Source organism: Lactuca virosa, chromosome 6, assembly GCF_052849685.1.
Source record: "Lactuca virosa cultivar CGN04683 chromosome 6, Lactuca_virosa_CGN04683_v6, whole genome shotgun sequence".
NCBI classification, from domain to species: Eukaryota; Viridiplantae; Streptophyta; class Magnoliopsida; order Asterales; family Asteraceae; genus Lactuca; species Lactuca virosa.
The window spans coordinates 112,501,991-112,524,690 of record NC_136431.1 but is presented as its reverse complement, the minus strand read 5'-3'; the positions used below and the strand labels follow the sequence as shown (position 1 = coordinate 112,524,690).

The window sequence follows — 22,700 nt, the reverse complement described above, 5'->3', positions numbered from 1 at the left end:
CCTTTCATATGTGTTATTTGAGGAAGTTCACGGGAGATGTGCTCGACATAATTCCCATTTCTGAATTAAGATTGGATGAAAACAAGAGGTTGATTGAAGAACCTGAGGCAATCGTTGACCGTAAGACTAAGAAGTTGTGACATAAAATGGTCGATTTAGTGCTTGTGCGTTGGAAACATACGAATGGGCCAAATCTCACCTGGGAAACGGAGAGTGACATGATGAGTCGCTACCCGTATTTGTTTGCTGATGTGTGATTCCGGGGACGGAATCATTCTAAGGGGGAGAGAATTGTAACGCCCGTGTTTCTAGGCTAGGCATTAATATTAATATAATGGTCTAGGTTAACCTTTGTAACTCATTTAGAAGAAATGAAAAGGAATTATGTGAATATTATGTGTTTTATACTTAATTATTAGGGTTTAATTAATTAAGAATAAAAAATGAGCGTGAAAAATAAATATTAGATAAAGCCGATATCTATTAAGAAAGTTGTAGTGGTCGTGACAAGGATTACAGATATATAAAGAATACCAAAATCCGAGTTATAACGAAGAAGTTATGACCTGTCGAAGTTTTGCGACAAAACCGGCACGGTGCCGAATGTCGTAAAACGTGAGTTTTTGATAAACTACTTTTTAGCCTTGGTGATCTAAACGAAAGTCGTAGTGTTCGTTAAACCGAGAGTATATATAAAAAGAACGCCCAAATCTGACTTCGTATGAGGAAGTTATGATTTTTCGAAGTTTCAGCTTAGCAGTAGACAGCTAAAAACTCGAATTTTAGATCGAGTGATTTTTAGCCGACACAACCTAAACGAGAATCGAAGGTCTTGTAAATAGTAGTACAACGGTAAAAAGACAAACGAAAACGGACGTCGGATGAAGAAGTTATGAATTTTTAACGGATTTACTGTCCCGGTCTGTTAAAAATAATAATATAAAAATTAAAATCAAAATTAGCCGATGAAGTCTAAACGAAAGTTGTAGAGCGTAATTTTACCTACGCGTGCATATAAATAACGTCAAAAAAGGAGCTCGTATGCGAAAGTTATGGATTTTAGAAGTTTTTGCACAAAAATCGAGAAATTTCGCATAGGTGGCTTCGGCCACGTCACCCTCGCCCAAAATGTGCCACGTGCCCGAAATGGCTGAGTCATTCGAGCAGCTGGCAGCCACGTGTCGCTTCCGGATTCGACCGAAGTCTCAGCTCTCGCACATCCGACGCGTGTGCACCTCCGTGTCCGAGCTCGGTGCGTCATCCGAAGCAGGTGAGTCATCCGGAGCTGGACCAATCCCAAGACAACACCTGTCCGAGCCTCGCATCGCCTTCAGCTTCCGAAGCTCGTAGCTGCGACGCGTGTCTTCTTCTCGTTGCTTCGGGTCCGAACCTCGGCCCTATAAATAGAAGGGCTGCGAGATCTTCCGGGTAGAATTCCAAAATTGTCATTTTTCACCCATTTTTCAATATTTTAGCTATTTTGACTTCCCCCGATGCCCCGAGATCATTTCCAACGCCCGGAACACGTCCCGGAATGCCCGAGAATCCCGGGAAATTTATTTTTTCGGTTTCGAAGCCCGACCCTCGCAGAGCCCGGTTTCTCAATAAAACTCCCGGTTTTATTAGAAACGATCGTTTTAGGCAACGAAGTGCTGCCCGGTTATCGTTAAATCAAGTGAGTGTATAGTCACTTTCACCTTACACATATATATGAAGTATTTTCTTTAAAATACGTGCTATGTGTAATTATATTAATTGTTTAATTAAGGTGACTGTTGAATAGATGTTTTATACAAGTTTTAAACTGTATATGTATTTTTATCTACAAATATGTTGGGTAAAACATCGTTAGATGAATTAGATGACGTGTGATGAAATAAAAGTGATGAGAGGTATCGATGTTTAAGATGATCTAGTCATCCAGCAGAGTATAGACAACGGCCACAGACTATTTTAGATAGTCCAGTGGAACGTTAGCAGACTTGTAATCGGTAGGTATGTTTGAACTATAAGTTCATAAGGTGTTCTCGAACTATATGTTCATTAGGTGCTTTTGAACTATGTGTTCATCCGTTAGTTCTTCTTTTTGACACTATTACGTGTCGGGGTACGGGAGCGTATGGGAGTACTTTATTAGTATTTTCCCTATACTTTTATTTTGAAGAGCTTTGGAGTCTTTGTTTCTTTTATGAAGTGATCGGACGAGCTTCATGAGTCAGTGTTTCCATTCTCGATGCCAGATAGGGGTGAGTCTGGGGGTTACATACCTCACGATATTCAGACCACAGCCTAGGCATTAGTCAGTGTTTCCATTCTCGATGCCGGATAGGGGTGAGTCTGGGGTTTACATACCTCACGATATTCAGACCACAGCCTAGGCATTAGTCAGCGTTTCCATTGTCGGATAGGGTGCGTCTGGGGGTTATATACCTCACGATATTCAGACCACAGCCTAGGCATTAGTCAGCGTTTCCATTGCCGGATAGGGTGCGTCTGGGGGTTATATACCTCACGATATTCAGACCACAGCCTAGGCAAAGTTTGATGCTGGATAGGGTGCGTCTGGGGGTTACATACCTCACGATATTTAGACCACAGCCTAGGCATTGATAACTACCCCTAACTTAATTGTCTTGTGGTTCTTTCTTTTACGAACAAAGGTTTGTGGTTAAACTTATTCCATTCATTTGATGTCTTCTTCGATCCTCGTTTACTGCTAGGGAATTTCCGAAGCAGTTTCGTTAGTTGGTTGTTCATATCGATCCTTTAGGCTAGATCTAGTAAGATCACTGTATAGGAGCAGTATGTGGGGATCGACGTTGTTAGTGCTTGTAATATAAACCTTGGACAGCGATGGACTTCGTGTCTATTCCTTAGGATGAATCCTTAGGAATGAGTGATAGTTGATTCTTAGGGTAAATCCTTAAGAAATAAATAAGATAATGGGGATTGGGTAATTGGGTTGATTGTTTGATGTTTAAGCATAATAAATTTATTTATTGTGGGGTGAAAACCCTATATGCTCACCAGGCTCCCAAGCCTGACCCACTCAGTTTAATTGTATCACAGGTATCGATACGAAGTTGCTTTACACCGACAGATTAAAAGATAAGTAGATCACTAGTGTAAATGAATGTAAGTTTTGTTTATGCTTATGTTTTTGTATTGACAATGACATCCCAATGGTTTATGTGAATAAAATACATTTCTTCGGAAATGATTTGATAACATAATTATCATGTTTTTCTGGGAACAAATTCCGCAACACTTTTAATCAAATGATTACTCTGAAATTATTTTAAAAAGCATAAATTAAACCGGTCTTTTCTGGCCGTGAAATTGGGGATGTCACATTCGCATCCCTGTCAGGGGAGGAACACAAGCCAAGATCCAAAGCCCCTCCACCAAGCCAAACAACTTCAAGCTTCTCTTCTTTCCTTCCCAAGGGAAAAATGTGCACCAAAACCTTCCAATAGCTTAGGAACACCACCAAGAGGCTACAAGGTCGGTATAGGTTTTTTAGGGTAATGAGGCTTGCTTAGAAATGAACCAAAGGGACTAACATAAGGCTTTTATAAGGTACAACACTAGAAATTAGGGTTTCACACTAACCCTCGTACGCCCAGCGTATGAGGTCTCACACCCCGCTTCCAACCTCGCAGTTCGCTAAGCGTACTCCTTTTTACGTACGGCGTAGATTCCTTCGCATTAGTACACCTCGCTTACTCCCTTGGTACGCCTCGCGTACTAAGGTCTTCCCTAAAACCCTAATTCATTCTGAAGGCCTTAACTTATTTGATACAACTTCGATTCCGACCATCCTTATATCCATGAAAAGGTGACGAGAAGCTCTACACTTTAACTAACCCATACATGCCTTACAATAGCTCGGACGAACATCCAATTTCCATAAAAGCCCGAGCTGACAAATTACCGAAATACCCTTTGACTCCAAAACACAAACCGAATACCCAAAACATCCAAATTACATTATCCAACCCCAACTGAGTCCAAATCTCACTTGTTCAAGGGTCCCAAGCTCGCTAATACCCAATCCCTGATCGCTACTCCGAAATGGGAAACGATTCAAAACAGGGCGTTACAACTAGTTTTAATAAACATGGTATTAAATTGGACTTTCTTTTATGCATTACAAGTCGATCGTCAATTGAGAATTCTAACCATACATTTTTTTTCTTGGGTGTTTGTGATGAACTACTCAAGCTTACTTTTTTACAATAAAAGTGTCTTGATGTAATTATCCTCACATCATTAAGTTTAGAAACGACATGGTTTTTGGAGCAGGTAAACATATGAAAACTACTATGATTGATTTTATAGTGTCCTAATCCTATTTTTGGTAGTTAACAGTAGATGTAAATTAAAAACTTAATGGGGTTGATTGACTTCAATACCTAATTAGTATTATAAACTCTCCATAATCTCCTTGTTTTGCTTTGTGCTTTATGGAGCTTTTTTTTATATAAGTTTTCTTTCGTTATACATTTTTTTTAAGAGGGAGAGGAATGTATGACTTAGGGGAAAATTTTGATTTAAAGAAACATGTGTGATTGAGGGAAATTATTAGAGACAGACAATCGCAGGAGAGGTGGAAATAGATGTTGGCCGAGGAAGAAAGGATCACTACCGGTGAATTTATATGAGTTATGGTCAAATTTGGGTATAACTTACTTGCCACATTATTCATATTACATATCACCTTTTATATAAACAAAAACATGTTACTATGGAAAATTTTCAGTTTGGTTTTAGTCTAAATTCATATTATTCGGTATTTTGGCTTGGTATTTCCAAAGTCAAAACCTAAAATTTTCGATCTAGTTTTGGTTTTAATGATCAGTAATTACGTTATCTCATCATAAATTACTATGTTTAATGATCAGAAATTACATTGTATTCTGGATTTTTTTTTTTTAATTTTATAAAAAAAATGATGTTTTTGAAAATCTTTTTATTATGAATGGATTTTTTGAAAAAAGAAAAGGTTAATCTAAAAAAACCCTTATATTTTGTATTTTTTTCGGATTAAACCTCAAATTTATTTTTTACTTGAAAAAGACCTTGTATTTTTTTCATTTTTCCTGATCTGACCTTTAGGGTTCTTTCGGAAAAAAAAACTAAAAAAATTGAGTGTTTAATCGGAAACATTTAGAAGGTTGAGGGTTTTTTTTTGAGAAAAAAATACAAAGTTCGAGGGTTTTCTCGGAAAAAAGAAAACAATACAAGTTCTTTTTTAAAAAAAAAATGAAAATAAATTTGAGGTTTAATCTGGAAAAAAAAAAATGTTTTTTTTTAATTAGATTAGCCCAAAAGAAAACAAGGTTTTTAAGATAAAATGTTGAAAACTTTAAAGTGTTCATGAAACTTTCCCTGAGTTAATTACGTGATTTTTCTGATTATTAACTGAATTTTTTTTTCCTTTTTCGCATATGTATTTCGTACTTGGTAAAAGGGATAACTTACTAAATATTTCATAAGGATTCCTATTAAATTAAAAGAAGTGTAGACGTAAGACGTTGGATTGTATTTTACGGGTTGCTAATAGCCAAACACGTAAAGTTCTATAAGATCTTACGATTCAAATTGTCTTTTACATATTAAAAATGATCAACTTAACACCCACCTAATAATTCAGTTGTATTTACATGAATGAAAAATCTCATGAATCGAATTTATCCAAAACTCTCATGGATCAAACACTAAAATTTTCCTAAAATACTCAATTCCTTAATTGGAAAATTGTTGTTGATTTGAATTATAGTAGTTTGGCATCTTCTAGATGTCATGATTAGGAGGCAGTTCTTCCAAACAATGATACAACTCTTCCAAACTCAAATTGTCAAGCCACTCATTCCCATCATCATCATCTCTTTGCATCAAATTTTCTACAGTGATTTGCTCACTTGTCCCGTTGACTTTAGTCAAAGATTCTGGTGGTAAGTCGCTCAAGAACATGACGTCGTCACCTTCAAACTCGCCATCCAAATTTTCAAATGAATTCATACTATCACTGTTGTTACTTTGTGATTCTTCTAATGGTGATGCAGGATGAAGATCACGTGTATGATGAACGTTATTATCTTCTGGTATGATCCTCTCGTTTGGATTGTTCTTCTTGTTGTAAAGACGACACAAAACCCAATCATCCAACTAGAATTATTAGAACATACCCATGTCAATCCAATGGTTCTTATTGAAAAATTCAATACTTAGGAAGAATTTAGATGGAAAACACAAAATAAAAATGTCAAACGCACCTTAGAAATGGTGGAATTGGTGTGTTTAGAAGAGGTAGAGTTTGGCATATCAAGTCTATACTCATGCATGATCCAATTCGTCTTGATCCCTTTAATGCCTTTTCCTGCATAAAATACCAAAGCTTTCTTGATCCCCACGACTGTATTCGGGTCGGATTTTGTCCTTATGGGTTTATCAGCACCGGTAGCCTTCCAGTACCCGTTTCCAGTTACCCGGTTTGGTCTTGACCCGTTAGGGTATTTCCTGTCTCTTGGTGTGAAGAAGTACCATTCCTTTGTTCCAAACAGAGCCATTTCTGAAGAGATTTAGGGCAAAATTCCTCAGTAATCAGGCTTTAATGAGCTGCAAATTGCGAAGTAAGATGTCATGGAGTTGAAAAGAAAAGTTACCAGGAAGCTCCCATGGATCGTGTTTGTAGAGATCAACCTCAGCGATGATTGGGGGTGGGGGAGCAACACCAACAATCTCCGCCGTCGTTTGGGACTTGCGGCAGAGATAGTGAACGATGAGCTCCTCGTCTGTCGGGTGAAATCGGAAACCGGGAGGCAAATTCAACTCAGCTTCAGCATCTCTTACCCTTTTTGTTACGGATTTCGACGGAGATCTCATATTTTAATGCGATGGAACCAAAATCGACCTGAATCGAATCTATATCTGATTTTCTGGTTTCTTATTGTGGTTGAAATGTGTACGAATTGAAGTTGAAATGTAAAATTTGAAGATGAGGACAATTGAGGAACCCCATGGGAGTGTTATATACCTGCTCTGAATTGGATTAGGAAATTCGAGAGTTTTTGGAGAACGACAGAGGAAACAGAGAAGTGTTTCGTGTGGCCTCGACAATAAATTCAATAATGGGCCCAACCTCCTTTGAGGGGTCATCAAAATTCATCGCTCGTACATAACAAAATATGATACATATAGAAAAGCTATATTAAACATTTTTTAATCATGTAGTATGATTTATTAGTTTGAGTAAATTGCATGGCCCGACTCTTTGATTAATATAACATCTTTGGTTCAAATTTGACCTATTGTTGCAGAAATTGTCCCTCTTTGATTGATATAACACCTTTGTTCCAAACTTATAATTGCTGTAAAAATTGTCTATATTTCAAACTAAATTCGCATGTTTGGTTTATACCTCTTCATTTCCTTACCATGCAATGTTAAAGACCCTCTCATGTGCAAGTCATGTGAGGACCATAGGCGGATCCAAGGGGTATCCCGGGGTAGCCCGGGATATCCCTCAAAAAAATTTCGGTAATGTAATTTTTTTAGAAAATTTTCGTTTTCTTAGTGTGTATATATATATGCATCCCTTCACTTATAAACACAAACATATAGCTAGTCTATTGGCTAAGGTGTTGGGTTATTGAAACAATGGTCTCAAGATCAATTCTTACTCCCTACAAATCCTTTGTTTATATTTCTTTTATTTTTCCAGCTATTCTATTCTCTTTTAATTTCCAAGTTATTCTATCCCACATCGCCAAACACATGTAAACTCAGTTATTTTCATCTATTATAAAAACCTGTTATCCTCATGATTCATTTTATATCAACTTTGAGTCCCACATTGATTCAAGTATCAAAAGATACTTCAAGTATCAAAAGATACTTCAACTTTATGTTTATATAACAAAACTTAAAGTTAGCTAAGGATTCTATTAAGGTTTGAGTTTAATACCAAAACCAAACCAGGAAACCCATGTACAAGCTGAAAACCGTAACACCGAACTGATGGGTTTGAGTTTGGTTTGGTTTTAAAAGTTTCAAAACCGTGGCTGTCGGTTTTGGGTTTGATTTTAGGTCAAAACTGACCCGACCCGCCCCATGCTCAGCCGTTGCGGTGATACCCGAAAAAAAAAAATTGCGATACCCCTTTGCTTTAAGTCTGGCTCCGCCACTGGTGAGGACATTTACGTATTTTTATAACCCAACCAATATTACCATTGACGACATGTTGTTCCTCATTAACTTATATAATTTTCGTATCTTTGGGATTATTGTATATTTTCTTCAACAAACAAATACAACTGCACGATAATTTATGCTTAGGATATGAAAATTCAGAAATAGTAATCGTCAGAATATAACATTTTCGAGTTATTATATTCATAATGCAGGTTTTTGTGAGACGAAGTTCAACTCTAGTAACTACCTAGATGTTAGGAATTATCTAAGAACCGGTTGTGGCCTCTAGGCATTAGCGGTGAGCATCAGAACTGGGTATCCGTTTTCGGAACCAGAACTGCTTTGGAACTGGCGATTCCGGAATTAAAACCACCTTAAGCAGTTAGGGTTCCGGTTCTCATTTTTTGGAACCGGTACCTGCCGGAACCGATTTTATATATATATATATATATATATATATATATATATATATATATATATATATATATATATATATATATATATATATATATATATATATATATATATATATACGGTTCCGGAAGGTAGCTAGCAGGTATAGGTTCCGGAAAAATGAGAACCGGAACCTGAACCGTTTAAGGCGGTTTTAGTTCTGGAATCGCTAGTTCCGAGGCGGTTCCGTTTCCGAAAACCGATACCGACGTGACGAAGGATTGGTAATATTCATATATAAATATAAATGTAAGTGTATCCATATATGAATACACCACCACCACCACCTCCGCCACCAACTACCAACAACCATCGCCACCACTGCCACCAAACACCGCCACAATATATATATATATATATATATATATATATATATATATATATATATATATATATATATATATATATATATATATATATATATATATGAATAATAACTTCTTCTATACTTTTTTATATACGACTATACGTATTTAATATGAATACACTTATTCATATATATATATATATATATATACATATATATATATATATATAACATCCCGAGATTTTGCAGGTATTTCCGAATCCTCTCTTCTATTATTATTTTGTCATTCGTAGTCCCTAGGGTTAGAAGAGTCGACCCATGAGGAGCCTAAGGGCTAAATTTGCAACTTTGAGAAAATATTAGTACGCTAAGCGTACATAAGGTACGTTAAGCGTACTAGGCGTGCCCTAGTACGCTGCGCGTACACTTGTGTACGCTAGGGGTACTACTATCAGATGAAAACCCTAATATTTAGGGTTTGAGTCCCATATAAACATCCTTATGAGCTCAAAACCCTCCATCATCTCAGCCTCTATAATTTTGAGCCGTTTTCCCCAAACCCTAACCCTTTTCTTGAGTGTGTGAGCTAAAAGTGTATGGTTTGAGTACTTGGAGAAGAAGGTGTTGCATCAAGAAGTTGGAGAAGGAAGACAAGCTTGTAGATCTGAAGTTTCCTAGTGCTCTAGAAGCTCCAGGAGGTAAAAAGCTCCAACCTTTAAGCTTGTATGATGTAGATCTTGCCATGCTAGCTTTATGAAACCATTTCTTGTCCTAAAAGTCCCAAGTTGGTGCATGTTATGTTTTGAACGAGATAAGCTGTCCTTTCAGACCCTAGAAAGGGTCCTAAGTGATAAACATGATGTCCCAAGGGCTAAAAGTGTCCCATGCATGTAGTAGAAAGGTCTTAATGGGTTAAGACCATGTATTAGGAACTTTATGGACGTCCAAAGTCTTAAAGTTCAAGACTTTATGGTTCTAAGGCACATTTGGTCGATGGATCTGGAGTTTGGGCTTAAGTGCTTAAGCCATTAAGCATTTATTAGGGTTTTGGCAAAACCTTTGCGTACACCCCGCGTAATTTCTGTACGCTTAGCGTACTAGTAAACCACCCCGATGGTGGTCAACGCAAAACAGAAGTACGCCCAGCGTACCAGAAGAGTACACCCCGCGTACGCCCTCTGTTGGGCTTTTGACGAATTGAGCTTCGAGATTGGGCCGCCTTTGGACTAGTTGGACTTAGGCCTTGCTGGGCGTTTTGAATAATTGAGTTTTGGGCCAGTTTTGATAATGGATCCTAGAATAAGGCCTAATTAGGGAGTTGGCCCAATTGGGAAAATTGGGCCATTGATGGGCATTGGATATATGGATTTTTAAGATCATGGATTTGGCTTATATGTTATTGATATGTTTTATGGCGTTGGTATTTTGGGGGTAACTCACTGAACCTTCGAGCTTACATTTATCGATTATTATTTCACGTAGTTCTGATGATCGCGGGAAGGAGAAGGCGTGATCGTGCACCTCCTTATATTTTTATGATTTGATTCTGGGATACTCTGACACTAAACCATTTTGAAAACAAGTTTTGTAATAATTATTTGTTTGAACTATTTTAAAAAGTTTAAATTTGGCATGATTTTTATGTATGTTACAAGTTGGTAACAAAGCATTGGTTTGATTGAACTGGAGGAAACACTCGCGTGTCTCCAGTCTCAAACTGAGGAAAAGATTTTAAAACGATTTTTCTTAAAATGTTTTTAAAATAATAAAGGAGGATGCAAGTGTACGATCAGCCGGAGCTCGCGGATAGACCCGAAAATACCTTATAGATTATTTGATTTGTGTTAGAACAGCATGCTAGTACTAGGCTAGGGATCTTTCAGGAATTGCTTGATAGAATTGCTTGATTATATGATGCCTAATAGCCTAGGGTTTTTCCTTATATGAAATTGACATCATTACTGTAGTTGCTTAGTGTATGCATTACGGTTGTACATAATTAAGATCTTATAGCCTGAGAATGTTTGTTTTGGACTTATTTCCTGTTCTTGTTTGATGAAGGGCTTAAGGTAGGATCAGGTATTCGAAAGTCTATAAGGTTCAGCATTATGTATGGATAGCATACACTAGTGCTGCAGGGTTGGTGGAAGTTTCTGTTGGGTTTTATGTACTCTAACATTCCTATGGTGCAATTACAACCCTAATGCTTTGGATCTAAGTTTTCTCTAATTATACATGCAATATTCATTTTCCAAAGCATGAAGCCTAACTAGCATGCAAAGGTGATATATGAATCAGAAAAACTAGTTAGAAGATTACCTTGTGTAGTAGCTTGTAGAATCTTGGCCTTAAGAGAGCCTAGCACCTCAAGTATGATGCCTCAAACAAGTCACAAACACCAATAAACAATCAAATGAATATGATAGAGGTTTATGAGAATCTAAAATCGGCTTGCTCTTCTTGGAATGCAAGGGTGGTCAATATTAGGGCTTAGGGTATACATTTATAGTGTAGAATTCCAAGAGTCGTATGTAACCCTAATTCTTACACTTAAGCTTATGATCCAACACTTTGATTTTCACTAACACTTTATGGGCTATCTCATAAGCTTAGTCCATCATAAATCAATCATGGATCATTAGCCCAAACCATATGTATCACTGATTTACATAATCAGTCCCGGTTAATTTAATTAGTCTCTTTTGATCACTAAATTAATTCCAAATTAATTCTTGATCAATACTAATTAAATAATGATTTCTCAATTAATATATTATTCTTATAATATATTAATAAATCACAAATAACCTCTTTCTTAAATATCCAACAATCAAATTGTTCTGGTGAAGGCAACCCGAAATGGACCATGCTACTATCGGGTCAAGTACATACCAATTGTAGTTATGGGCTTAGACACCTAATCCAACAGTCTCCCACTTGGATAAGTCTAATAACTATAACTGCCAATGTAACTTCAAAATCTGATTAGCAATCGTAGCTCTCAAAAAGCCGTTGTCGAACTCTGACGTGTCCATTAGATAAGGGATCATATAATCCTCTATTCTTCCAGATATCGTGCGGAAAAATACATGGAACATAGTCATATTTAGTGTCATGCAGTTTGTTTCCCGATTTCTGATTTGTTTGACATAGAACTTAATGGAACATATCAATTGAGTCCTGACCGGGCCCGACACATAAGTCAAAACAAAATCATCGAGGGGCCCAAGCTATCGTTTTTAATCCTCTTAGGATAAAAGGAACAGATAAACTTCGACATATATGCTTGTACTAACTACTCGTTAAATCATACACAACAGCACATTTTATAACATCAAGTTACTGATACGTTTTTGCACTATCAATGTACAACCAACTCATAATCAACAACTCATATATCTTGGTTTGAAGACCATACGATATTATCATCTCACAATCACTTGTGATAAATTCCATGAAGTGATTCATGTGAGTGTGGGTTTAGTACAATACTCAAATCTTATTTCAAGAGCACTCATGAATGTTTGTAGCAAACTTTTGCTATGTCTAACACCTTAGACAATCTTACAAAAACCCATTCATGACAATCTACTTTCATAACCTACTTCCAAAGTAAGATCGACTATCGATGGTTTGAATAATCTTATTATTCTGGAAGTCAAAACATACAAAATGAAACAATAGTAAACACTTGAAACAAGATAGTAACTTTACTTACAAATAAAACTCCTTTTATTCAATCATCAAATGTCAATTACATTTTAGCTATTACAACTTTATAAATATATATCTAACCATTAAAAACTAATATCGTCCTTCAGCCCCATACTCCTAGTGTGCTACAAGTGCTTAACCCTACTCAGTCCCTTTGTAAAGGGATCTGCTTGGTTCTCCTCTGACGATACCCCATTCATTACGTGGAGTCCTTCTTCTACTCGATGATCCCTTGGTTCCTTGGCTAAGGTGACCGTACCCTCGTTGTCACAGAAAATCTCCATAGGCTCCTTTACAACTGGTACAACTCCAAGGTCTCCGATGAAGTTCTTTAGCCATATTGCCTCCTTCGATGCTTCACTTGCTGCTATGTATTCCAATTCGCATGTTGAATCGATTACAGTCTCCTATTTGGAACTTTTCCAAGTTACTGCTCCTCCATTTAGGGTAACTACCCAGCTCGATTGAGAGCGGAAATTATCGTTGTCGGTCTGAAAGCTGGCGTCACTATACCCTGTCACTCTCAAGTCATCACTCCCACCGAGGGTAAGGACCCAGTCCTTACTCCTCCGCAGGTACTTAAGAATGTTCTTTACCGCAGTCCAGTGAGCTTTACCAGGATTCCCTTGATACCTACTGACCATGCTCAAAGCAAAAGCCACATCAGGGCGAGTACATGCATAGCATACATGATCGAGCCAACGGTGGAAGCATATGGTATTCGACTCATTTCTGCTATTTCGGCATCTTTACTAGGACTCTGAGTCTTACTCAGTTTGGTATTGCTCTGGATAGGCAATTCACCTTTCTTGGAATTCTCCATGCTGAAACGTTTCAACACCTTGTCCAAGTAGGTACTTTGACTAATTCCTATTATTCTTTTACTCCTATTTCTCAATATCCTTATCCCTAGAATGTAAGCAGCTTCCCCAAGGTCCTTCATAGCAAAACACTTCCCAAGCCAGGACTTAACCTCCTGCAAGGTTGGGATGTCGTTTACTATGAGCAGTATGTCATCCACATACAATACCAGAAAGCTAACTATACTCCCACTAGCTTTGACATATACGCAAGACTCATCCTCGCTTATCGAAAATCCAAACTCTTTGACTTTCTCATCGAAACAAAGATTCCATCTGCGAGATGCTTGCTTTAATCCATAAATAGATTTCTCAAGCTTACACACACTATTAGGGTACTTTGCATTGACAAAACCCTCTGGCTAACTCATGTAAACATCTTCAGCCAACTTCCCATTAAGGAAAGCGTTTTTAACATCCATTTGCCATATTTCATAATCATGAAATGCAGCTATGGCTAGCATAACCCTTATAAATTTAATCTTCGCTACTGGTGAGAAGGTCTCGTTATAGTCAACTCCAGGAGTTTAAGTAAAGCCCTTCGCAACCAATCGCGCCTTTTAAGTGTGTACTTTCCCACCCATGTCGGTCTTCTTCTTGAAGATCCATTTGCACCCGACTGTCTTACGACTTGGTACATTTTCAACCAAGTTCCAAACTTGATTGTCGTGCATGGCCTGAATCTCGCTGTCCATCGCCTCTTTCCACTTTGCAGACTCGGAGCCTGCCATGGCTTCCTTTTAGTTGTTAAGTTCATCCAGATTTACCAGTGTACAATCACTGATAAATGTATCACCTTCAGTAGTAATATGGAAACCATAAAACTCAGGTGCCATTCTTTGGAACGTCTCATAGGTAAGGAATCGTCAACTGGCTCAACTGGAGTTTCCTCCTCGGGTTGAGCACTAGTGTTTGAGGTTCCTTCATCACTTAACTCTTGAAGCTCTTCAAGGTCAATTTGCCTCCCACTGTCCTCTTGGCATATGAGTTCTCTTTTGCGGAAAACCCCTCTCCTCGCATTGAAGACAACATTGTCACTCGGTCTATAGAAGAGATATCCAAAGGATTTATGTGGGTAGCCAATGAAAATACAGCGCTCACTACGAGGTTCGAGTTTTTCGTGAGTCTCTCGTCTTACGAAAGCCTCGCAACCCCAAACCTTGATATGTGCTAACGAGGGAACCTTCCCTGTCCACATTTCGTGAGGTGTTTTGGCAACCATTTTAGTTGGGACTAAATTAAGGATATGGGCGGCAGTCTCTAAAGCATACCCCCAAAATGAGCTAGGTAACGAAGCTCGACTCATCATGGAACGAACCATGTCCAACAAGGTTCGATTACGCCTCTCAACTATACCATTAAGCTGTGATGTCCTAGGTGGCGTCAATTGTGAAAAAATTCCACATTCCTTAAGATAGTCGTAGAACTCGATACCAAGATACTCACCACCTCGATCGGATCGGAGCATCTTTATCTTCCTGCCCAATTGATTCTCCACTTCTTGCTTAAACTCTTTGAACTTTTCAAAGGTTTCTGACTTATGCTTGATTAAGTAGATATAGTCATATCTGTTGTAATCATCAGTAAAAGTCACATAGAAGCGGTTAGTATCCCTTGTGGCGGATCTAAAGGGTCCGCACACATCTGTGTGTATGAGATCCAACAAACCCTCACCCCTTGCACAAGAACCAGTGAAGGGTGACTTGGTCATCTTTCCAAGCAAACAAGATTCACATGTGTCATCCGACTTTAAGTCAAATGACTCCAATACTCCATACTTTTGGAGTTAGGTTATGCGCTTATTCTTGACATGTCCAAGAAGACAATGCCAAAAGCATGCTTTATCCAAACCATTGGACGAATCGATATGCAACACATTATTTCCTAAGTTATCTACAACCATCACAGTTTCATATATACCATTACAAGGCAATGCTTCAAAATAAAATTTACCATTATAATAAGCAGTAATACTACCAATCTCATTATAAAATGAAAAAGTAAAACCTTGTTCATACAAACCATGAAAGGAAATAATATTTCTCGCCATATCAGACAAGTAGCAACAATTATTCAATTCTAAATTTAACCCACTACTAAGCAATAAAGAATAAACTCCAATCTTGGTGACAGGCGACACTTTCCTATTCCCCTTGATCAATTTCATCTTCCCGTGCTCCACATCCCTACTTCTTTTTAGACCCTGCAAATCAGAACAAATATGAAAACCACATCCTGTATCAAGGACCCAAGAATTAGCATGTGATGAGTTATTGGTCAGAATAGTGTAAATACCTGCGAAGGTGGCTTGATCTTCCCCTCCTTTATGTCTTGCAAGTGTTTGGGGCAGCTTCGTTTCCAGTTCCTTTTTTCATGACAATGTAAGCACTCTGCTTCCTTTGGATTTGAAGAGGGTTTAGCAGAACCAACTTTGGTCCCACTATAAGAGGATCCATCATGGGATTTTCCCTTGTGGCTCTTAAAAGGAGCCTTCCACTTCTTTCCCTTCTGATTTCCAATTGCCAAGACAGGGGCAACAGAAGTAGGAGTAGGTACAACAGATTTGCCTTTCAAACTACTTTCAGCAGTTCTCAAAAGACCTTGAAGCTTGCTAAGAGTGACCTCATCCTTGTTCATATGATAAGTCAGACGAAACTGATCATAACAAGAAGGAAAAGAGTGTAGGATAATGTCAATGGCCAACTCTTCATCGAAGTTGACATTCAGCTTCAGCAAGCGGTCCACAAACCTTTGCATCTTTTGCAAGTGGGCCGTGATGGACTCTCCATCCTTCATTTTGGTTGTGATCATGGAGGCAATGATTTCATACCTTTCCTGCCGCGCACTTTGATGGTACCTTTCCATCAAATCTTGGTGCATTTCATAAGGCCAAAAGTTCTCATAGGACTTCTGAAGCTCAGTGGTCATGGTAGCAATCATGATACACGACATTTTTGTCGCGTCCCTCTCATGAGTCTTATACTCAGCTATCTGTTCGGGAGTAGCAGTGTTTTCATCAATCTCCTTTAGCTCTTTATCAAGGACATATTCTTTGTCCTCGTAGCGAATAGTCATGCGGATGTTTCGAATCCAACCATTGAAGTTCGATCCATCAAAGATGAACCTCCCACATAAATTCATGAGGGAGAAAGAGCTGGATAAGTTTGGGTTTGAAGCAGTGTTTGAAGTAGACATGTGAAAAAGAAGACAAAGTTTAAATTAGATAAGGATCCTTAATATAACACCCAAATGAAATATTAAGGCTAGTTCCAACACAGTATTCTTCAATTCGGAAGAGGGATGCTGTAATCCAATTGTAAAATATTTGAAGGTAGGTAAATGACGATTTACCAATTTCCACCATAAAAAACGAAAATGAAGATTAGGTTTTAAATGAATTGAAATTCCTAGATTCTTTGAGATTCATTGAATCTTTTCAATGTCATGTTTAAATCTCGATTATGCCCTTCAAGTTTGTGACTGGGATACCAAGGATCACAAACAAGGTGTGAATAACCATGCAAATGTGCTTGGTACTCTTGATGTTACATATCACTTGATCAATGTGCCGGTTAACCACACACGCTCCATTGATTCTTGATTAACATCAAGTTACCCTTTGCCAGCCTTGCTAGTCCCAAATTAGTGTGTCGGTTAACCACACACGCTCCACTAACAACTTAGCAAGGTGCAAAGTGCAATTTCCATGGGATAGCACCATTTTAACATTTTTCCTAAAGTAACTAAGATTGGGAATTTATAAAAGTTTAGTTACTTTATAATATCATTATACTTATTAATGAGGATTAATGTCCTATCCTACCCGTTCGACTAACGACCCTCCACTAGTCAAGAGTGTGGTGGGTAAGAGTGGATACCCAATGGCGGTCATACTATAGGTCGCTTCCTTAAACACCCCTTATAGACTAGCTTCGTGAATGAGGCCTACTAACGGTAAGACTGACTTGTCTTATACATATATATATATATAAGTATTAAACTTTAATATTATAATAGTATAGGGTTGAATTTTAAACTTTTAAAATTCTAGGGTTTGGAATTAAAGTTTCATAAATGAGACTTTTCAAATTTCAACTCTTCAAAAACTCTTGAGTTTTAGAATTTATGTTACATAAATGAGACTTTCCAATTTCCATAACTTGTAGACAAGTTATGAAGCTCTTCGAGACCTTTGGAATTCTATAACTTACAGATTTAATGTCTCATGAATGAGAATTTTCATATTTCATAACCTGAGGACAAGTTACGAAACTCTTCAAGAAACATTTAGATCAAATTTTAACTAATACAATTATCATATAATTTACCATTTATCAAACTTGACCTAATACTGGTCATATAGCAAAATAATTCTAATTTTAAAAATAATTAGTTTTTCACAAAATCAAGTAATTATCTTAAAATTTGACAAACATCATGTTATTCGATGGGGATAATCATTACCAAATTAGTAAAATCGAATTTGATGAACCAAAACAGTTTGTGGTAATGATCCTAATCCAAAACAGACCAAAAAATCGGAACAACTGCCATCTGATGATCCAACTTGTAGAGTCAGGCAATGGACTCGTCGAGTTCATCATCAGATTATCCAACTCGTCGAGTCCAATCATAGGAATCGTCGAGTCCAGCAGTCAATGGCCAGAAATGTCAAATTTTCAGCTTTGAAAATCAAACAATTGCATCAATATAATAGAAAACACCCTAGGCTCTGATACCACTATTGGGTTTTATGTACTCTAAAATTCCTATGGTGCACATACAACCCTAATGCTTTGGATCTAAGTTTTCTCTAATTATACATGCAATATTCATTTTCCAAAGCATGAAGCCTAACTAGCATGCAAAGGTGATATATGAATCATAAAAACTAGTTAGAAGATTACCTTGTGTAGTAGCTTGTAGAATCTTGGCCTTAAGAGAGCTTAGAACCTCAAGTGTGATGCCTCAAACAAGTCACAAACAAAAATAAACAATTAGATGAATATGAGAGAGGTTTACGAGACTCTAAAATCGGCTAGCTCTTCTTGGAATGCAAGGGTGGTCGATCTTAGGGCTTAGGGTATACATTTATAGTGTAGAATTCCAAGAGTCATATGTAACCCTATTACACTTAAGCTTATGATCCAACACTTTGATTTTCACTAACACTTCATGGGCTATCTCATAAGCTTAGTCCATCATAAATCAATCATGGATCATTAGCCCAAACCATATGTATCACTGATTTACATAATCAGTCCCTATTAATTTAATTAGTCTCTTTTGATCACTAAATTAATTCAAAATTAATTCTTGATCAATACTAATTAAATAATATGATTTCTCAATTAATATATTATTCTTATAATATATTAATAAATCACAAATAACCTCTTTCTTAAATATCCAACAATCAAATTGTTCTGGTGAAGGCAACCCGAAATGGACCATGCTACTATCGGGTCAAGTACATACCAATTATATTTATGGGCTTAAACACCTAATCCAACAGTTTCATGGGTGGGTGAGTTATTTGGGGATTAGTCCGCCATTTATGAGATATGTAGCTTTCCTCTAGGAGTGAGGATTTAGTGCACGCCATGCTTATATATATATATATATATATATATATATATATATATAGTGTTAGGGTGTTGTGATGATACTTGAGACAAATATAGGTAGGTGTGGAAGGTAGTATGGGCCCGTACCACTGAAAGCACATGACCTATACGCGTAGCAAGGAAGTCACAACCCCTAGGGTTTTGTTGGGAGTTGGTTCCCGAATTATTATATGGAGTATCTGATATTTTCCTGGTATATTTTCAGCATGGTGGTTACTCGACGATTTGTGACGGGATTCGGGTCAGAATCAGGAGGCGGCGGATAGGATGCACCAGCAGTGCCCGAGACTATCGGCCATATAGGGCCAGATGAGATGGACGCCAGGATTAGGGAGATCCTACATGATGAGGTTGTTGCGATGTTCCGGGCTCAGTTACTAGAGATTTTTGGGTCTATCAAGACCGCCCTGATGGAGTATTTCGATGAGCGTTACGCAACCCTCACTGAGACGGCTATTGTAGCAGCTACATTGGCTGTAACAGCGGCAAAGGGAGGAGCCGATCGGGCTTTTCAGTACAGGGACTTCGATAACACGAATCCCCCTACTTTTGATGGGACTCAGGATCGCATCAAAGCCATGAGGTGGCTATCCGACGTGGAGGGGTGTTTCTTCACGTGTTCATGTCCTACTGATCAGAAGGTCAGATGTGCCCTGAACCTGTTGAGGGCTGGGGAAAAGGACTGGTGGAGATTGATGACTGGATCGTATTCTGATGACCAAAGAGTTGCAGTTACTGTTCAGGGATATGTTTCGCGCCCGCTACATTCCACGGGTCGGGCGGGAACGGTTGGCTCAAGAGTTCTTGGAGTTGAGACAGGATGGTGAGACGGTGAAGGAGATCACCCGTACGTTCACGGAGAGGGCGATTTTCTGCCTGGAGTTTGCTTCTGAGTAGGCTCAGATGACACGTTATCTGAGCATGCTCAAGACTTACGTTCGACAGTTTGTGGCGACTCAACGTTCTGATACGCTTCTGGAGTTACAGGAGGCCGCTAGGCGGCGTGAGTTAGATATTGAGCTGCAGTTGAGGGAGCAGCGGCAGGCCCCGACACAGTCACAACCAGCGCCAAAGCGGTCTAAGACCGCTGATTCCAGGTCAGGGGGACAGCAGGGCCGCACTTGTGGCAAGTGCGGGAAGGGTCACTCGGGGGTTTGTAGATTGAGCATTGTGTGCCGCAAATGCGTCAGGGTGGGGCATTATGCGACGGATTGTCTCCAGACAGACCCGGTTTAGGATATGAGGATCTGCTACCACTGCCATCAGGTTGGTCACGTGAAGACCAACTGTCTACAGCTTGCTGCCATGCCGGCGCAGGCTCCAGCACCGGCTACATTGAGGATTATCGACGGGAGTCAGGGTCGAGCAGTGCCCCCGAGGGCTCAGGGACGGACCTTCCAGCTTACATTAGAGGAGGCCAAAGCAGCACAATACGTGGTTGTTGGTATGTTTCTATCCCTTATCTTACTTATTATATATGTTTTATGCTTATATGTTTGTACCTGTGATTAGGTACATTTTTAGTGAACTCCTTACCTGCTTTGGTATTATTTGACTCGGGGGCGAGTCGTTCGTTTGTTTCTCAGTCATTCAGTAGGGAGTTCCGGTTGCCAGTAGGAGAGCTAGAGTGTCCGTTGTGAGTCTCTATCGCCAACGAACACGGGGTTTCCACTTCTTCAGTCTATCAGGGTTGTGTGTTGGAGATCTTCGGGGTATCTTTTCCGATAGACTTGATTCCGATTCCTATGGGGGATGTGTGTGTGATCGTGGGTATGGACTGGCTTAGTCGCTTCGGCGCCATGATTGACTACGAGGGTCAGCGAGTGGTAGTTCGAACCCCAAGTGGGGGAGAACTGATTGTCTACGACGAGGGCACCAGATTGGGATCAGGGTTTTGTTTGGCTGCCAGGGCTTGGCAAAACATTCAGCACGGGTGTGCGGGTTATCTAGCGTATGTGGTGGATACGCGGGTCAGGGATCAGGTTTCAGTATCAGAGATTCCAGTGATCAGGGAGTTTGCTGACGTGTTCCCGGAGGAGTTACCCGGAGTGCCTCCAGAGAGGCAGGTCGAGTTTAGGATCGACCTAGTGCCAGGTGCAACCCCTATCGCTAAGGCGACGTACCGGTTGGCACCACCAAAGATGCAAGAGCTGTCATTACAGCTGCAGAAACTACTGGGCAAGCAGTTCATTCGTCCGAGCAGTTCTCCGTGGGGAGCATCGATTCTCTTCTTCAGGAAGAAGGATGGTTCACACGGGATGTGCATTGACTACCGGGAGTTGAACAAGTTGACGGTGAAGAACCGTTATCCACTCCCGAGGATAGATGATCTTTTCAATCAATTACAGGGAGCATTTTGGTTCTCCAAGATAGACCTGAGGTCCGGATACAATCAGGTCAGGGTTAGAGAGGATGGCGTGGAGAAGACCGCATTCCGGACTCGTTATGGACATTACGAGTTCGTGGTGATGCCGTTTGTGGTCACCAACATGCCGACAGTATTTATGGATATGATGAATCAGGTTTGTAGACCGATGCTCGATCGCTCGGTCATCGTGTTAATAGACGATATCTTGGTGTACTCCAAGACCCGAGAGCAGCATGAGGAGCATCTACGGGAGTTATTGGGAGTCTTGAGGCGAGAACAGCTTTATGCCAAGTTCTTGAAGTGCGAGTTTTGGTTACGACGGGTTCAGTTCCTCGGGAATCTCGTTAATCAGGAGGGGATTTTGGTCGATCCGACCAAAATCGAGGCGGTTATGCAGTGGGAGGTTCCAATGTCTCCTTCGGATATCAGGAGCTTCTTGGGATTGGCAGGGTACTACCGGAGATTCATACATGATGTCTCCAAGATTGCAGTACCCCTCACTCGTCTGACGAGGAAAAGAGTGAATTTATGGTGGGGCCCCGAGCAGCAGAGGGCGTTTGAGACCCTCAGACAGCGACTATGCGAGGCTACAGTCTTGACTCTCCCGGAGGGAGTTGAGGATTTCGTAGTGTTCTGTGACACATCCATGATGGGACTGGGAGCGGTCCTCATGCAGAGAGGACGGATGATAGCCTACGCATCGCGGCAGCTGAAGCCGGACGAGACGAGCTACCCTACTCATGATCTGGAGTTGGTAGCGGTGGTATTCGCTCTCAAGATTTGGAGACATTACCTCTATCGGGTCTGTTGTAGCATATACACAGACCCCAAGAGCCTGAGACACATCATGGATCAGCTAAACCTGAACATGAGACAGCGCAGGTGGCCGGATGTAGTCAAGGACTACGACTGTGAGATCCTTTACCACCCAGGTAAAGAGAACGTGGTTGCGGACGCTCTGAGCCGCAAGTCATCTAGATCTTCTACACCAATGACATGTATGAGGATATTCGTGGATTCTCCACTTGTGAGCTTGATCAGGGAAGCTCAGGCAGAGGGTATGCGTCAGGAGAACTGGAAGCTTGAGAGGATTATGGGTGAGAACACCCGGTTTATGCATTATAGTCGGGGATTATTGACCAGTTGCGGTCGGGTCTGGGTTCCGATGCCTGGTG

At 39.5% G+C, this 22,700-nt stretch overlaps 1 protein-coding gene across 1 annotated transcript; it reads right to left on the bottom strand.

The window, feature by feature from the left end:
- Positions 1–5,592: 5,592 nt before the first annotated feature.
- Positions 5,593–7,120, bottom strand: LOC145120035 (NAC domain-containing protein 67-like). The gene is made up of 3 exons (XM_079055821.1): positions 6,669–7,120; positions 6,279–6,574; positions 5,593–6,171 (listed from the first exon to the last, which is right to left on the bottom strand). The coding sequence occupies exons 1-3, from the start codon at positions 6,886–6,888 to the stop codon at positions 5,797–5,799; spliced, it is 891 nt and encodes a 296-aa protein (XP_078911947.1). The 5' UTR covers positions 6,889–7,120; the 3' UTR covers positions 5,593–5,796.
- Positions 7,121–22,700: the final 15,580 nt, after the last annotated feature.